At 39.5% G+C, this 17,980-nt stretch overlaps 1 protein-coding gene across 4 annotated transcripts in view; it reads right to left on the reverse strand.

Annotated features, from left to right (window-relative positions):
- Positions 1-17,980, reverse strand: part of fbxo11b (F-box protein 11b) — a 167,284-nt gene that overhangs the window by 37,736 nt on the left and 111,568 nt on the right. For all 4 annotated transcript variants that reach the window (XM_048535722.2, XM_048535720.2, XM_048535721.2 and 1 more), the window contains 6 exons: positions 17,315-17,398; positions 17,097-17,229; positions 15,716-15,822; positions 15,508-15,619; positions 13,309-13,415; positions 13,084-13,221 (listed from right to left, as the gene is read on the reverse strand). In XM_048535722.2, the coding sequence (XP_048391679.1) occupies positions 13,084-13,221; positions 13,309-13,415; positions 15,508-15,619; positions 15,716-15,822; positions 17,097-17,229; positions 17,315-17,398 (681 nt within the window). The remainder of the gene's footprint in view (positions 1-13,083; positions 13,222-13,308; positions 13,416-15,507; positions 15,620-15,715; positions 15,823-17,096; positions 17,230-17,314; positions 17,399-17,980) is intronic.

Genomic DNA, 17,980 nt, shown 5'->3' on the forward strand with positions numbered 1-17,980 from the left:
CTCTCCCCCCCCCCTCCCTATTTATTCCAGAACCCTCTCCCCATCCCCATCTCTGATGAAGGGTCTAGGCCCGAAACGTCAGCTTCTGTGCTCCTGAGATGCTGCTTCAACCAGCTTCACACTTTGTTATCTTGGATTCTCCAGCATCTGCAGTTCCCATTATCTCAAACTTGCTCAGTGTTGATTTATTCAAATTCCTATCTGGCATGTAAACCTAAATTAAAGCAGAGAACAATTCTTCCTTCCTCTAGATGGCTGAACAAATGTATTGAGAAGAGCCAACAAAACCATATTTAAAATGCAGCTAAAATAAAAGTAATTAAATTTCACTTATAAAAGTGCTAACGAGTTAACCACTTCATGTTTACAATAAACTTACAAATTACGAGTAGACAAAAACTACACTGGACCAAGTTAAGAAACCCAAGATGCCAATTTAGATTCCTCTTCTGCCCCCTTCAACATTCTTCCCTATGCTCCCAATCCTGAAATGACATGCCCCAATGGAATTCAAAAGTTAGGCTATTCATTCATCTACCTAGCTTCCCTGGGGTGCGTCCAATCACTAGATCTCTTTTTTCCCCCCAAAACCAACTCCCATCATCCTCTAACTCAAACTCCTTTGCTTCCTGAGACCAAGCACCTGTTCTACTTACCCATCTCCTTGCCATGCAATTAAGAACACTGCACAGGAACAGGCCCCTCAGTCCATCATGCCTGTGCCAAACAAGATGCAATTCTAAACTAATTTTATCCACTGGCACACAGTCCAAATCTTTCTACTCCCTGCTTGGTCACGTGTCTGTTTAAATGTCTCTTAAAACACTTATCACATCCGCTTCTACCGCCTCCCCGGCAACACCTTCCAGGTAACTACCACCCTCTGTGTAAAAAAATACTTGCCTCATATCTCCTGTAAATGTTCCTCCTCTCACATTTAAACCTACATCCCTGAGGCTTTGACATTTCCACCTTAGAATAAAGATTCCAACTATCCACGCTCTCCATACTCCTCAATTTAATACATTTCTATCACATTGCCCCTCAGCCTCCAACACTCTAGTGGAAACAATCCAAAGTTTGTCCAACATCTCCTTAAAGTAAATAGGCTCCTGGACAGGCAACATCTGGTTAAACTCTTTACACCCTCCCCAAAGTTCTGTATCCTTGCTATACTATAGCAACCAAAGTTGCACATCCTTCAAATGTGGCCTAACTAAAGTTTTATACAGCTGCGACATGACGTGCTAATTTTTATACACAATGCCCTGACTGTTGAAGGCAAACATGCCAATAAGTCTCCTTTACAACCTTATTCACTTGTGTTGCCACCTTCTGGGAGCTATGGACTTGCATCCCAAGATCCCTCTGTGTCTCAACGCTCCTAAAGGTCTTGCCATTTATTGTATACTTTCATCTCGGATTTTTCCTCCCAAAATGCATCACCTCACACTTGGAGTTCAATCTGGACAAATGCCATATCTCCACCCAGCTTTCCAAGTAATCTATATCTTGCTACAACTCTTGATACCTCACTATCCACAATTCCACCAATTTTCACGTCATTAATTAACTGATTGGTACAATACTCAACAATAGTCGCACTACATAAAGAACAGTACCCATTTCTTGAAAGCCATTACCCATCTCTTCACAAGTGTTCACCATTAAACAAAACCAATTCATTAACCTGGGCAAAAGACACTGGCTGTCACTTCAGTGGAGTACTACTTTATTGGATGAGGTGGTGGTGCTGATGTTGGACTGGAGTGGACAAGGTCAAAAATCACACAACACCAGATTCTGGCCTGACAGGTTTGGTCAAATACACTAGCTTTCGGGGCCTTGGTCCTTCCTCAGATGTAGTGTGGAATAGGTGGTTTACCGATACAGAATGTATAAGCAGAAAGGTAACAAACCTAAAAAGGGCTCACTGATCACCTCCTGTTGAATCTTTAAATCAGTTAGAAAGGAGACACAGGCTTCCATTAAAACGAATTTCATTCAAGTCATTGCCTGGAGATAATTAAAGGTTTCATCAGTATAAACAAGAGTCAACACCTCAAGTCGGTCAAGGCATTTTTGGTGTGAGGCCTTATTTAGGATCTGTGTTTTAAGTTGGAGTCAAGCTGGCGCGCACACACACACACACACACACACACACACACACACCCCCTCTCAACCTCACTCTCCCAAGCGCGCACACTCTCTTTCTCATGAGCACAGGCAGACACACATGCATTATTCCATCCAAGATGTTTGAGGAGCTGCAAATACATAGGTTGTTTTGAGAAAAACCTGACTCCAGCTTAGAACACAGACAGATTCCAAGCAAGACCTCACACCTAAAATGCTGACCTGAGATGTCACCTCTTGTATACATTGATAAAAACAATAATTATCTCAGGACAATGATGTGAAAAGAATCCAAGTTTTGCATTTCAATCAGTAGTCTCCTTCTTAACTGATTAGAAGATTCAACAAGAGGCAGCCAGTTTTAGGGTTGTTACCTTTGTGCAGAGCTCCAAACGCTAGCATTTTCAAATAAACCTGTTGTTGAGATTTTTGACCATATCTTATTGGATACTGACTTGCAGACCAGTTATTATCAAAGGGCATGTATGCCATTAATGTGGATGCGAATCATCACAAGAGACTACTTCAAAGAGTAGGGGAGTTCTCTTTCAGAATCCACACAATACTCCCCCCAAGTCAAGATCACCAAAGCAGATTATTTGGTCATTATGACTTAATAGAAGCATACAAGATGTTCAGAGGATTAGATAGGGTGGACAGTGAGAGCCTTTTTCCTCCAATGGTGATGGCTAGCACAAGGGGACATAGCTTTAAATTGAGGGGTGATATATATAGGACAGATGTCAGAGGTAGATTCTTTACTCAGAGTAGTAAGGGCATGGAATGCCCTGCCTGCAACAGGAGTTGATTCAACAATTTTAAGGGCATTTAAATGGTCGTTGGATAAGTACATGGATGATAACAGAATAGTTTAGGTTAGATGGGCTTCAGATTGGTTTCGCAGGTCAGGGCAACATCGAGGGCTGAAGGGCCTGTACTGCGCTGTAATGTTCTATGTTTATCACACTGTTGTTTGTGGGAGCTTCTTGTGCATTAATCAGTGGTCATACTTCCCACATTACAACTGAGTACACTTGAAGTGTAGCTCATTGGTAACAAAAGCACTCGGGAACATTTTGGGGTCATAAAAGTGCTGCCAAAAATACAAATTTCTTTCCCCTTCTCCAACAAACATTTAAAAAAGAAACCGAAACGTTAAATCTGTTTTTTTTCTCACATATGCTGCCAGACCTGCTGAGCGTTTCCAGCAACTTCTGTTTTTGTTCAACATTCTATATGCATTTTTATCCAAATGTCAGCCTACTCTTTCCAGCGTTCAATGTTTAAATGCCTTCACAATTCAGGATAAATTCTGCCCAATAGCATTTGTCACTCAAAAAATATCGATGCAACTACAACACATTGTGTTATTCCTCTAATGTCTCTGCATATTTCAAGGTGGTTGATTACTCCACTTGATGTCAATGCTCTTTTACCTGGTACTAATTCAAGCTGTTTCAACGTAACTGTTACATCACCTGTAATGGCTCATTCTGCATTAGTGAGCTCCAATGTTCCACTTCCATTGAGTCCTTATAGTCATCTACAGACTGCTTCTCAGTACTATTATAGAAACGCATAGGTTATCATTTCTTGGGTAGACTGGCAGCAGTCAATAACATGCCATCACCACCCTCAATCTGACAATCAACTAACCAAGTCCCATATGCATTAAACGTTTTTCACCTGTACATTACCTGGATCAAAACCATCTCAGTCACCAACTTTATCATCTTTCTCAGCTGCTCATTCAGACTGAGCCAGATTAAGTGCAATTGCCTTAGCGTCCAACCTGGAATTAACCCTTTATAACAGCATGTGACGCTGGATGAACACAGTAGGCCAAGCAGCATCTCAGGAGCACAAAAGCTGACGTTTCAGGCCTAGACCCTTCAGAAAGGTCTAGGCCCGAAACGTCAGCTTTTGTGCTCCTGAGATGCTGCTTGGCCTGCTGTGTTCATCCAGCTTCACACTTTGTTATTTTGGATTCTCCAGCATCTGCAGTTCCCATTATCTCTGGACTTAACCCTTGACAGGTATAGCAATGTCTCAAAGAGCTTTGGTCTAAGTCAATGTGGTTTTTTGGATCTTGCTAACTTTTTTCCAAATGCAGTATGAATGCTGGTCATTTTAACATCTCTTCAGGTGCTAGTAGATCACTAACATGGCCTGAATTTGCTGTGGGTTCTTGATGCTACTTTTCCTTAAACACAACATTGGTAAGATGGCACTGAGACATTTCCAGTGTTATCATGAATTTATGGCAAACACCTGGAACCCTTAGAATTTTTCAGGATGTCCTTCACGAAACTTGAAACGGGTTCTGAAAACTAATTTTTGAATATTTCAAACTTGTGGATGAGTAAGCTGAAGCTCCTTTAGCTCAAAATAGCTGTAATTTTTAGCCTAAGTACAGACTTTATGAACCTCAGACAGTACAAAGAAGTCAACTTTCCCTTGTTTCTAGGCAGAGCTACCTTGGAAGAAAATCCCTCTTTTTGTTATTAAGTTTATTGAGGAGTTGGGAAATCATGTTGTGAAGTAGGGTTATCTGCAGTGGTTAAAGTCAAGAATCCTGTGGACCCAAGGAAAAAAAACTGGCAAAGCCAAGGATTAATGTGGACGATTATAGCACCTATTCAAAGGTGATGGAAAGTTATTTAACTTATTTTAAAAGAGCTGAAATCAACTCACTTATTTAAAATGTCCAATTGATTGAATGGCTGAATGAGAACGGCCACTTAAATTAGTGTCTTTCACAAAACAGCCGACTTTAACATTCACTAACCACAATCACCACTTTAATCCTCATCATGTTCAGTCTACACTTCTCCAATGATCAATGCAACTAGAGGAGACAAATATAGAGAAAACTCATTTGGCCCAAATGGCTAATGACAATGTCAGGCCTCTGGATGAGCCGCCGCCTCCTTTTTGCTTTACAAAAACTTCGACCTTTTCCAGAATTTAACATTTGCTTCTGATCACTCATCACTGCAATTAGGAGTCCCTGGTATAGGGACTTTAAAAGTTTAAAGTTTGCTTTCAAATCCCTTGAAAGTTACGTGCAAAATTATCACTATCAACTATGTCCTATTAAGCACCTATCACTCTTACTGAGCGCCACACATCCCCAGAAATATTAAAATCTTACACCATCCTAAGATTATATTTAAATTTCTTCTAAAAATCTGCATTGCTACATTTTATCCAGTTTCAAAAACTCCTCTTTTGAAAAAAATACTTGAAACACTGGCAATTATGTACCCTGACTACTTCTAATGCCATCTGAAGGCACTGTCTACATTACAAGCACTGTTACATACATTATGATCTGCGAGAAACTCAGCAACTGCCCAAAAAAGGCATCTCTTGCTCATCTGTTTTTCCTAAAAGCAAAACTAAGTGTTCTTTTTAAATCCACTTACCTGCAATGTAGTTGCTGTACCAAACTGTTTAAATCTGAGGGAATAAAAAGTACAAAAAAGTTTTAAAAAAAGGTGCATGCACAGTTTTTTTAAAAACTTTTTTTCCATACTTTTCATTACCCAGATTTAATTTTGGACAGGAGCTATGATATCCAAAACCTGGTTTTAAATATCTTGTCAGTTGGGACAGAGAAGGTAAAGGAAGTGTCAATCAGTTTGGCAGTGGTTGTGGTCACTATTCCTGCCCCTCCTATTGGGGGTCCTGGCCTAGGTTACAAACTGCAATTTTACTAGCATAACAGAAATGGCAAAGGACTGGTTTCAGAAGCCAAAAGTACATGATAAATACATCAGGATAAAAACTCTGAATTTTACTATCTTATTCATGAGCAATATCACTTGGAGAAATTGTTAAGCCAATGGAGAATTCAAGAATTCTTGGTTAACCATGTTATCAATTAATGCTACTTCAGTTTCTGTTATATTGTCAAACATTGCTTGTGGTGCAAGCCAGGGCTCGAGTGTCAAATTACTACACAGCGAAATATTTGAAAAAAAATAAGAATGGAAACTAAAATAATTGAATGCTCAAGTTAATTGTAGCCTTTCTAACTGAGGCCTAAAATGTGGGACCATTTCAAGACGCTTTCCACAGAATAAGAATAATCTGTCTCTTGCATTTCCAGACTTCAGAGAGAAGTTCCCCCAAGTAATTGGGAATTCAAATTTTCTTGAACAATGGTTAAGATTTAAACATTCAGCTCACTATCTTCGCTTAAACCACCAAGGTCACAGTCAAAATTTGCCTTCAGCAGTAGGAAAGAACAACTTGAAAATATTAGCATAGCTGTTCCCTAGATTATTGTATTTTGTTCATCACATTGCTAATACTCAATTCCAGTTAGAATCAACGTTGTAAATGAACAGCACAATACTCAATTGTAGCAGAATCAATATTGCCCCATATGCAGTGATTTAAAATTGCAAAGATATACAAGTAACAGATGAAAGGTAATTAAAATCAAAGGGGCGGTGATGAATTTGTTGGGAAGCCATCAAGTACTAAATTATGGAATTAAGTGATTCATTTAAAAAAATGCATAAAGGGGTAAAAGTAACCGTCAATGCTCACTGAAAAACTATTTATTCACAATGACAAAATAATCACTAATGACAAAGGAGAACATCAATACTGAATAAATAGTGTTAACAAGGCACAGTTTCCTCAATATCAGCCAAGGAAAATCCCTCGATCTTTGCATCACTCCAAATAAGAATTTCCATGGGGAACGACAATTCTGATTTAAATCAGGCATATCCTAGTAGTGGCACAATTATGGGGGATATTGCATGATAGTGAAGTTTAGGCACTTTGCTCCTTGTCCTTCTTTTATCCTATTTTTCTAATCAACCTGTTCAGAGATTTTATTACACACCACGGAGCATGTAAGACTTAAAGCTGGGTCTCTTGGGGTAGAGTCACTACCACTGTACCATGCGAGTTCCTTCCTTGTCCTCTATTATCAGAACTTCAGGTTTGTCAAACAATGCTAACTGCTAAGTAAACGTAGACTGCAGATGTGGATGAGAAGTCTCCAGAGGGAATTAATGTATGCTCTGTTTCAAAGTTTGGCTGCTTGCCTTAAATTAGTAAGGCAATGCAACAAATTAGCAATTGGTACGATTACAAAAATTGAATAGCTGACTAACTTCTCCAGGATGGGGCAAAAACCAGTTTGCCTTGACTCTTGTAGTGCGAAGGAACTACTTAGGTAAGAAAGAATTCAATTTGCTACAAATTGAAGCTTTTACTAAATTGAATGCATCCAATGTGTTTTGGCAAATACACTTCAAACTTGCCAATTTGCACCTGTGAACATCAATGTGTACTCTGAAGATTTAGCGAACTCCATCTTCCATGCAGCGACAGGGATGTAGTTAACATTGTCACAAACAACATCTAGTGAACTGTTCAGCAGGAACACAGCAGACTAAACATGTGCTCAGAGCAAGAAACAGATAAAGACAGACCTGCATTTACATGCTGTCTTATCATATCCAAAACATCAAAGCATTTAACTGAGTGTAATCACATTGACAAATCAGAACACCAATAACAATAAGCATTTAAGTGTATTCAATGCATTCAATTTAGGAGACCAGAATTGAACAAGAATTCAGTCAGTACAGAAATATAAAGGGAAAAGAAAGCTGTAATGTTGTGGAATGTTAATAGTGGTGAACTGCAACTGTTACAGGCAAATCTTACAGATCAGAATCTTTTAAAAATGCTGCACAAAAAGCAGTCGCAGTTGCAGAAGCAAGTTATGGATAATGTTGAAAGGTAAGACATCGGTTTGGGGACCTTTAAGACAACTATTAAAAACAACACAGAGATAGGCTCGGTATTGCGGCACTTTGGGAAGATGGAAAACAACAACTAGCAATCTTGCTCAAATGATCTACAAACTCAAGGCATGGCAAGTCTTGAGATCCTGATGGACTTCATAGAGTCTTAAAAGATGTAGTTGAATTACTGATACATTGGTTTTAATTTTCTGAATTCACTAAATTGAAGAAATATCCCATCAGAACAGAAAAGTGCGAATTAACTCTTTTATTCAAGAAAGGAAGGAGACAGGCAGTAAATCTATAATCGAGATCTTAAAACTGTCCAAGGGAAATTGCTGGAATCTATTACTGAGGATGCAATGAATAGGGCATTTTGAGGACTGGGGTCCAGTTCCATCTGCTTCAGAGATGTGTAGTAACATATCTGAACAGGGTGATAAGACAAAAAAAAATATAGTAGGGCACTTAAAACCTGAATGAAAGCAGGCAGAAGCAACATGGTTTTCTGAAAGGGAGATCAAATTTAACTAATTTATTACTTTTTCAAAAAAGTAACAAGCAACATGGATGAGGGTCCTGCAAACACAATCCATTCTGTCATTAGCAAACTTAGCAGTTGTACATTCAGCATCGTCATCCTAGTCACTGATCTAGGTCGAAAACAGTTAAGGTCCAAGCACCAATCCCTGTGGCAGTCCACTCATTACACCTTGCCATCTCAAAAAGGCACTTCACAAAGTGCCACACGGAAGGTTACTAAACAAAGAATAAGAGTTAACATATTATCATGGAAGGAGGGTTGTTTAGCTAACAGCAAACCAGAGCAGGCATAAGTCAGTAACTTTCAGGTTGGCAAAGATCTAATGAGTGGAGTATGTATCAGTGCTGTGGAGCCTCAACTATTTCCAACCTGATTCAATAAAGTGGATGGAGGGACTGAATGCGTTATTGTTAAATTTGCTAATGACACAAAGATAGGTAGGAAAGTAGGTTATGATACAAGGAGAGTCCAAACCCTCCACCCCCACCACACCCGGCACCTTCCCCTGCAACCGCAGGAAATGCTACACTTGCCCCCACACCTCCTCCCTCACCCCTATCCCAGGCCCCAAGATGACACTCCACATTAAGCAGAGGTTCACCTACACATCTGCCAATGTGATATACTGCATCCACTGTACCCAGTGTGGCTTCCTCTACATTGGGGAAACCAAGCGGAGGCTTGGGGACCGCTTTGCAGAACACCTCCGCTCGGTTCGCAACAAACAACTGCACCTCCCAGTCGCAAACCATTTCCAATCCCCCTCCCATTCTTTAGATGACATGTCCATCCTGGACCTCCTGCAGTGCCACAATGATGCCACCCGAAGGTTGCAGGAACAGCAACTCATATTCCCCTTGGGAACCCTGCAGCCCAATGGTATCAATGTGGACTTCACCAGCTTCAAAATCTCCCCTTCCCCCACCGCATCCCTAAACCAGCCCAGTTCGTCCCCTCCCCCCACTGCACCACACAACCAGCCCAGCTCTTCCCCTCCACCCACTGCATCCCAAAACCAGTCCAACCTGTCTCTGCCTCCCTAACCTGTTCTTCCTCTCACCCATCCCTTCCTCCCACCCCAAGCCGCACCCTCATCTCCTACCTATTAACCTCATCCCACCTCCTTGACCTGTCCGTCTTCCCTGGACTGACCTATCCCCTCCCTACCTATCTTCTTTTCTCTCCATCTTCGGTCCGCCTCCCCCTCTCTCCCTATTTATTCCAGAGCCCTCACCCCATCCCCCTCTCTGAAGAAGGGTCTAGGCCCGAAACGTCAGCTTTTGTGCTCCTGAGATGCTGCTTGGCCTGCTGTGTTCATCCAGCCTCACATTTTATTATCTTAGATAAGTTAAGTGACTGGGCAAAAATTTGGCAGATGGTATATGATATGGTAATTGTGAACTGATCCATAGTTACAGGAAGAATCTTAAAAAAAGACAATTATTTAAATGGAGAGAGATTGCAGAATGAGTACAATGGAATCCAGGTGCCCTCGTAAATGAATCTCAAAATGTTAGAAGTTCAAGAGATTTATTTTGATCATGGGATGTGAATAACACTGGTGCGGTCCACATTTATTGTCTATCCATACTTGCCCTCAAAGTGGTAGTAAGCTGTCTTCTAAAAAATACTGCAATCCTTGAGATGTAGGGATACCTACTGTGATGTTAAGGAGGGAATTCTAGGATTCTGATCCTGTGAAGGAACGTTCTAAGTTAGAATGCTGTTTTTTTGGATTAGCTAGCAAGTTGCAGGCAGTGATGTTCCCGTATATCCACGGCCTCTGCACTTCTAGGTGGCCCTGGCCATGTGTCTAGAAGGTGCTGCTGGAGGCTTGATGAAATGTATTGTGTTGACCTTACACATTGTTACTACTGTGTGTTGATGATAAAGGTTATAAAAGTTGAAGGTGATGAAAAGGGTGCCAACCAACCAGGCTGCATTGTCCTGAATGGTGTTAAATCTCTCAAATGCATTAAAAATATCAACTGACACTGCCTCTATTACTGTCTGGAGAAGAGAATTTCACAGACTCATGGCCTCATTGTTTCTTGCATCAGGAATGAAACATTAAAGTCGGGTAGTTTTGCGGCAGTCATATACAACATTCATGAGGCCATGTTTAGATTACCATTTTGGTCTTGTTAAAAGACATATTTCGATTAAAACAGCTCAGCAAAAGTGCATGCAACGAATTCCCAGGGTGACAGTGTTAGCTCATAAGGAAAAATTGGACAGCTTAGGCCTTTACCAGTTGGAATTTAAAAGTGTGAGAAGTGATCTTACAAAAACAAAACGACGAAGCAACTTAACAGGTTAGATGCTGAGTGTTTCCCATTTTAGGATAGTCTAGAATTAGGGACAGAGTCTAAAAATAAGAGATCTTATTTAAAAGTGAAACTTAAGACAGAGCTAAGCTGAACTGCTTTCTTTTGAAGGGTCAGTCTATGAACTTCTCTTCAGACAGCAACAGAAGCAGGGTCAAGGAATCAGGCTTGGAGGGCCAACGGGCCTGTTCCTGTGCTGTAATTTTTCTTTCAATCTTTTTAAAGGCAGAGGGAGATTACATTCTTGACTACCAAGGAAATCAAAGGATAAATTGGGTAGTAAGGAAAGCAGGTTGAGACTATAACCAGATTAGTCACGATCTTATCAAATGGTTATGCAAGCTTGACAGTAGCTGACTCCTGCTCCAAACCGTTAGGTTCTTGTAAAACATTTCCAGAACTTTTATAATCTTGATAATACCTAGCTATAAGCCACATGTGTAAATGGTTCCAGCGAAAACTTGATGCTGAGCATGGCAGGAGCACTGCCACTATCAAATTGAACACTTGGTTAAGGATTAGAGGGGATTTAGAAAATTAGAACTATGATAATTCTTCAAGGGATTACACAAAATGAATGGCCAAGCTACAGCTTAAAGGATTATGTAAACAATAAGAATTAACAGTTGCGTTCTTAACAAACAAGTTCCTTGTTTCAACAGCAGAACACAGCCATTCTTCACTCCATGTAAAGGATTGCTCTGGAAAATTCACTTGAGATGTATTAAGAACTGAAAACTCAGAAGGTTCGCAGTGGCAGGACAAACAAGTCATCTAGTGAAGACTTCACTTACCACTATCAACATCAACTGTGAGTAGATCAGATCCAGAAACTTGCTTCTGATCACTTAAACACAAACTATCTGCTCCATAAGTATGCAATGGCATCATTAAACAGATTGATTAAAAAAGGTCTACCTACTCCACAGGAATGTGAAAACATCTCTAAACCGGTTGATTAGAAAATTTAAAAAATGAAACCTGTCCATTATGACAAGAAACAATAACCCACCAAAATTTTCAAATTGTGTACCAGAAGTGACTTTAGTGATGATACATGAGATAATGGGAACTGCAGATGCTGGAGAATTCCAAGATAATAAAATGTGAGGCTGGATGAACACAGCAGGCCAAGCAGCATCTCAGGAGCACAAAAGCTGACGTTTCGGGCCTAGACCCTTCATCAGATGAAGGGTCTAGGCCCGAAACGTCAGCTTTTGTGCTCCTGAGATGCTGCTTGGCCTGCTGTGTTCATCCAGCCTCACATTTTATTATCTTAGTGATGATATATTATGTTGTAAAACAGATATGTAAGAAATAAGGGGAGCTGATCATTCAACCTGTTGATCTCAACTTTTCTTTTGTAGTTCATTAGAATGTTCAAATCCCTGAAACTTCAATAGTGTAAATACTTTCAGCGATCTAGCTTTCGCAACTCTCTCGGGTAAAGAATTCCAGACATTCACCACTTTCTGGCACAAGAAATTCCTTTGCAAATCAGCTTTAAATTAGCATGGTTTATTCTGCAATTACGTTTTTGTTGAAGAATGGAGACGCCTTGTCAACATCTATCCTATCAAGCTCTTTGGAATCTTGCACAATTCAATAAGATCACCCTTCATATTTTGTCAACTCTAGAGAATAACCTGTTTTAGTATTCTTGGTAAGTCAACCCCTTCCCCTCAGGAATCATAGAGAATTGCTTCTGAACAGTCTTCAACGCAGCACATCCTTTCTTAAAGGCAGGGACCAAAACTGGATCTAATCTCCAGCTATGATGCCATCAACACCCTGAACAGTTGTAACAAGACATCCTTATCTTCAGTCCCCAAGCAATAAAAGCCAAAATTCGAATTGCCTTAATTACTTGTTGCATGTGCAAGTTAATTTTTTGCGTTTCATGGACAAGAATGGCCAAATCCCTGTGTTGCACTACTTAAATAACAGCATGGCTTTTGATTCTGTGCACCAAAGTGTATGACCTCTCGCTGTCTACATTAAACTCCGTCTGTAAAGTTTATACCCGCTCATTCAACATATCTGTATATCTTTCTAGAAGAATGAAATTCTCGGTGCTCCATTTTTAGCTGAAATACATCAAACAATTAGTTAGTAAATAAATAATAGCGCAAAAGATTTGGAACGTTGGTAGCAGTAGCCAACATTTATGGCAATCTACCTTAGTTAAACTGATGAATTGTCACATCCCAGCCCAAACACCTGTTATGAATGAAACCATAACGCAGTAATTACCCAACTCGTAAATTCCCAAATTCTTATGGAAAGTAATAAGAGTTACCATGCCATGATCAAATGTGAAGACCCCAACATCACGCCCATGATGAATTTGATTTCTCCTGATGATAGGATTTCCATGGTTTTTTACCCAGATTCCAGCAAGAGCATTGTTTGAAATCTCATTGTCCTCATAAATTCCCTATGAAATAAAAAGATTACACTAACTACACTATAAGTGAAAACAACATTATTAAAATAAGGTAACTTGCATTTTAGTTTATCATACCTGTGCATGATCTGTTATATATAGCCCAACATTTTCACAATCACTAATATTGCAGTGTTTGATCGTAGGAGAAGCTCCCTGGCCACTGACACACACAGCTGAGCCAACTGCAACAAAGAATTGTACAATAAATCAACTGTAACGATTTCAATGAAATGATTTTTGGAATTAAAATGAGATATGACTGAAGACACTGATTCCAATTCAGACCCATAGCACTATTCATTCCTTTCAACTCCCTGAAAATACATGTATGCTTTATGATCAACAACTTGCATTTGAATATAACGTTGAAAATACAAAAATATCCCAAGATACTTAACTTTTGAGATATTAGATGGATGACCAAAAGCTAGGCCGAAGAGGTGACTTTTAAGGACTGTCACAAAGAAGGAAGAGAAGGGTTTTATCCTGTTCAAGGCTTGGCCACTAATGGTCAGATGGGGACAAGTGGAAAGGCACAATAGGCAAGAGTCAGAGGAATGAACCCTGAGGGGCACAAAGGAATGGGGCATGGGTATTAATGAGATGGACAGGAGAAAGCCCTGAAGGGCTGTAAAACAGGTTGTACATGTTAAATCTGAGGTACTGGGGTCCTCAAGACAATATAGGTAAGGGGTGATAGATGAGTGGGGCAGAATGTTGGCACCGAAGTTTTGGTTGAATTTCTGTGGAGAGAAATGGTGGGAGAAAGCTCAGGAATGTACTGGAATACTCAGGTTCATGGTGACTACTCAGTGACTAAAGGGTTCAGTTCTAAGTACAGTTGCTGCTTGGTTCAATCGATCTATAAAGTTCAGTGTAGAAGCCAGAAAATCTGGACATCCTGAGTACAATAATTAAAATAAAGTCAGTGCTATTTTGACCTGATAAGCACACTATCCAAAACAACAGCTACAGGTGATAGCTGTGATAATTTATCAAAGAATGTCTTCGGAACATGCAATTCAGAATTCCAGTTTGTTTATATCCCCATGAATGTTATGTTTTTCAAAAAGTACAGTCGCAATAACAACAGGTCTCAAAGTATATAATCATAAATACTTTGTTCTTCAAATGTACTCTTAAAAGGAAGGCAACAATCAAGAAGCTGTGTGTTTGGCCTGTGCAAAAGGAAATAAAGTCAGGAAAATCACTCAGGATCAGCTTCCAACATCTGAGATTCCTAATGCATCCACGAAGCACACCACAAACTAAGGATCAAGCCTATTCTAAAAAAAGGAGCTTCAGTGGTTGGCTGATGAAAGAGACAGAATTAGAGGAAGAGAAAATCATAAATCTATCAAATTAAGGTGCCATTGAAGGCAGGCAATAATCAAGTTGTTGAGCATTTGGCCCATTGTAAAAGGAAAGAGAGTCAGGATAATTACTCAAGATCAATCAGCCTAACTTCCATATATCTTGCACAGCAGGCATTTTAAAAACTTTGCAGATAAAATGATGCACCCCCAGGCCAGCAGAGACATGAAGTTCTCAACTAGAGAGAACTAGTCACGAACAGGAATGATGGACAAAAGCAGACTTTCATTTCAATACCGCTCTCCATCCTCAACTATATTTGGCAGATTGAAAGCTGACTTCAGAAAATTCCATTCTTTTGCTAATTTTTGAAGACAGTTATACATTTTAGAATAAGGCAAATATCCTGCCTATTTCTCCTCATCTCACTCCCCTCTTTGCAGCACAACACAAAAATAAGGCCTGGCACAAATATGGATGAGGACAAGAGTGGATTACAGCTTCCGTGGGGAAATGGAAAAGCAGTCTTGATTTTTCTCCATTCACGGCCCAAGAGCACAAAACCGTAAGCTAACGTCAACTCTCTTCTCCAAACGTCACCGTCCACTCGAATTGAATGAAAAGGGGGCAAAAAAAACAAAAAACGTGGACAAGGAGAATTATGCACACCAGGGGAAGAGACAAAATGAAAAGACTACAATAGGAACGCAAAGCTGATAAAGCAGGCAAGAGGCACATCATATCCCCCAAATCACCATGTGTTAACATTATGTTAAAATCAATATCATCCAATCATTTACAAGTATTTGCACTCATTAACAGCACCTTTAACAGTAATATATCTTTAGTCAAGGCAAAGCAGCTGGTCATGAATATTCCTGTACAAAACAGCCAATGGTTATAAAAAGTCAAGCACTCAATCTCCCCAAGTTACACCATACTATCAAAGATGACACTGACCTGTGCAAGTACTACGAATGATACAATGATCTATAATTGGACTGCAGTTCACTGTGATCTCCAAGCAGTGGTGTGCATTATGGTGCTGGGCGGACTTATCATCAGGGTTAAACTAGAAATAAGAAGCACACATTATAAAGAGATTGCTTACAGATTACACATTATTATACATTATTGAATGATGTATACTATGGCTGTTAAAACTTACCCTGATTGTCATATATCCAACATAGGCATCCTCAGAACCCTCCATAAATACAAAGGTAGAATCCCTAGTGTTTTCAATTATGACCTTATCTGCAACTTTTCCTGGTGCTGAAAGTATAATGAAAATATTTTTAATAGAACTATTCAAATTAGCTCAGTACTACTGTTAAATTAGCATTGACCTTTTAGGCACAAACTACACAGACAATTACAGAAACAAACAATTTCACTATAACTAGGCTAAATATGAATGTTCAACTAGGTTTTGAGATCTGAAGGCAACGTTTTTAAAAAGAACAGTAGAACAGTTTACTACCTCTTTCTACCTTTTTAAAAGGTTTTCTTCAATATTGGTAGAAAAAAAATGGAAAAGCCCATTTTTGTACTGAGTTGAGATACTGGGAAATATTGGTATTCCATAGGATTTAGTGTCCTTTCTAGTACAGAGATCATGGGAAGTTAACATGCATGAGCATACAACCAATAGGAAGATAAATGTAATGTCAACCTTTATTGCAAGAGTGCTCATTGTAAATGCAAGTGAATACCAGAAAAATTATGCAGGACTTTGGTGAGATAGTATCTGTAGATCTTGCCCAGCTGCAGCAAAATCTACCAGACTGATTCCTGGGATGATACGGCTGTCAATTGATGACAGATTCAGAACACAATTGTCCTAGAAGTAGAGTTTACAAAAATGAGAAGGGAGTACATCAAAACATGTAAAATTAATTCTAAGTTCAACAGGGTTGACGCTAAGCGACCTGACCCCTGATTAAAATGTCTAGAGTTAAGGATCATAATCTCAGAACAAATGGTGAGCTTTTTAGGTCTGACAGGGAAGAGAGAAACATATTTATTCAGTTGTTAATTTTTAGAATCCTCTACCCAAAAGTAATGTGGATACTCAGTTGATGCATCTACTGCAGGTTTGGGATCAACACGTTTGTGAGGTTGATGAAGGTGGTCAGCTATGACCTTATTGAATACTAGAAGAGCCTCTACTGGCCCTATCTGACAATCTGACTCAAACACGGATGGCCGGAACAGCTTGCTAACAACATCCTGAGATAGATCTGGACAGTCAAAAGCTTGGGGATGAGAAAGGAGAAATAACAACCAGAGAAAAAAAAATTAGAACCAAGGTTAAAATATTAACTTGCGTTGTATGTTCACTGTTAAGAAATTCAAAAGTATTGTGCATTAAATTGCATTGCAAGAAATGACTTTATCGTTTAGAATGGGATGGGAGAAATCAGCATAAATTGACATTCTGCAGCTCCACAGAATGCTGCTTTGCAGAATTAATGTTCTGCACTATTGTACTGCCAACAGCACTGCCACAAAAAAAAACGCAAATCATAATTTTTCAATATATTTACCTGCACCAATCATAGTAATAGGGGATTCAATATAAATCCACTCATCAGTGTAGGTACCAGAATGTACAAAGATAAGACCATCAAAGTGAGCTTCCTGAACACCTCCCAAGGCATCTTCAATTGTATCATAATACTATAGAGAAAATGAACACTGTTTAGACCAAAGATTAAGACTTACAATTTTGTAAACAGAATTCAAAATATAATAAGATTCTTACCAACATATTTTCTCTTCCTTTATACCTTGCTGGGCTACTGTAAAAGTGCTCTGCAAATCCAGGCTTTACATGCGCTCCTTTATACTAAAATTCAAACATTCAAGAAATGAAATATATTACCAGGCATTTGCTACAAATTCTGATCATTCATTATGGAATTCTGTCATGTATTATAGATGTGACACTTATGGCAGAGGGGAAAAAATCAACTAGAGTCTCAAAATGTTCAGTATGGCAGAGGCATCTAGATTCTTAAGCGAGGAGATGCAAGGTTATCAGGTAAGGCAGGAATATGAATTTGAGTTTCCAGTCACATCAGTCATGACATTATTGAATGGACTGAGGTGCCAAATGGATTACCTCTGCTCTTGACTGGTGTGTTTTTATGCACCAAAGGAGAACTTTGGTAGATAAAAATGATCAAAAATAACAAAGGTAACAAGGTGTAGAACTGGATGAACAGAGCAGGCCAAGCAGCAGAAACACTGATGTTTCGGGCCTAGACCCTTCTTCAGAAATGGGGGAGGGGAAGGGGGTTCTGAAATAAATGGGGGGAGTGGAGGCAGATAGAAGATTGATAAAGGAGAAGATGGTTGGAGAAGAGATGGACAGGTCAAAGAGGCGGGGGTGGAGCCAGTGAGTGAGAGTGTAGGTAGGGATTTGGTA

This window comes from Stegostoma tigrinum, chromosome 9 (genome assembly GCF_030684315.1).
Source record: "Stegostoma tigrinum isolate sSteTig4 chromosome 9, sSteTig4.hap1, whole genome shotgun sequence".
Taxonomy (NCBI): domain Eukaryota; kingdom Metazoa; phylum Chordata; class Chondrichthyes; order Orectolobiformes; family Stegostomatidae; genus Stegostoma; species Stegostoma tigrinum.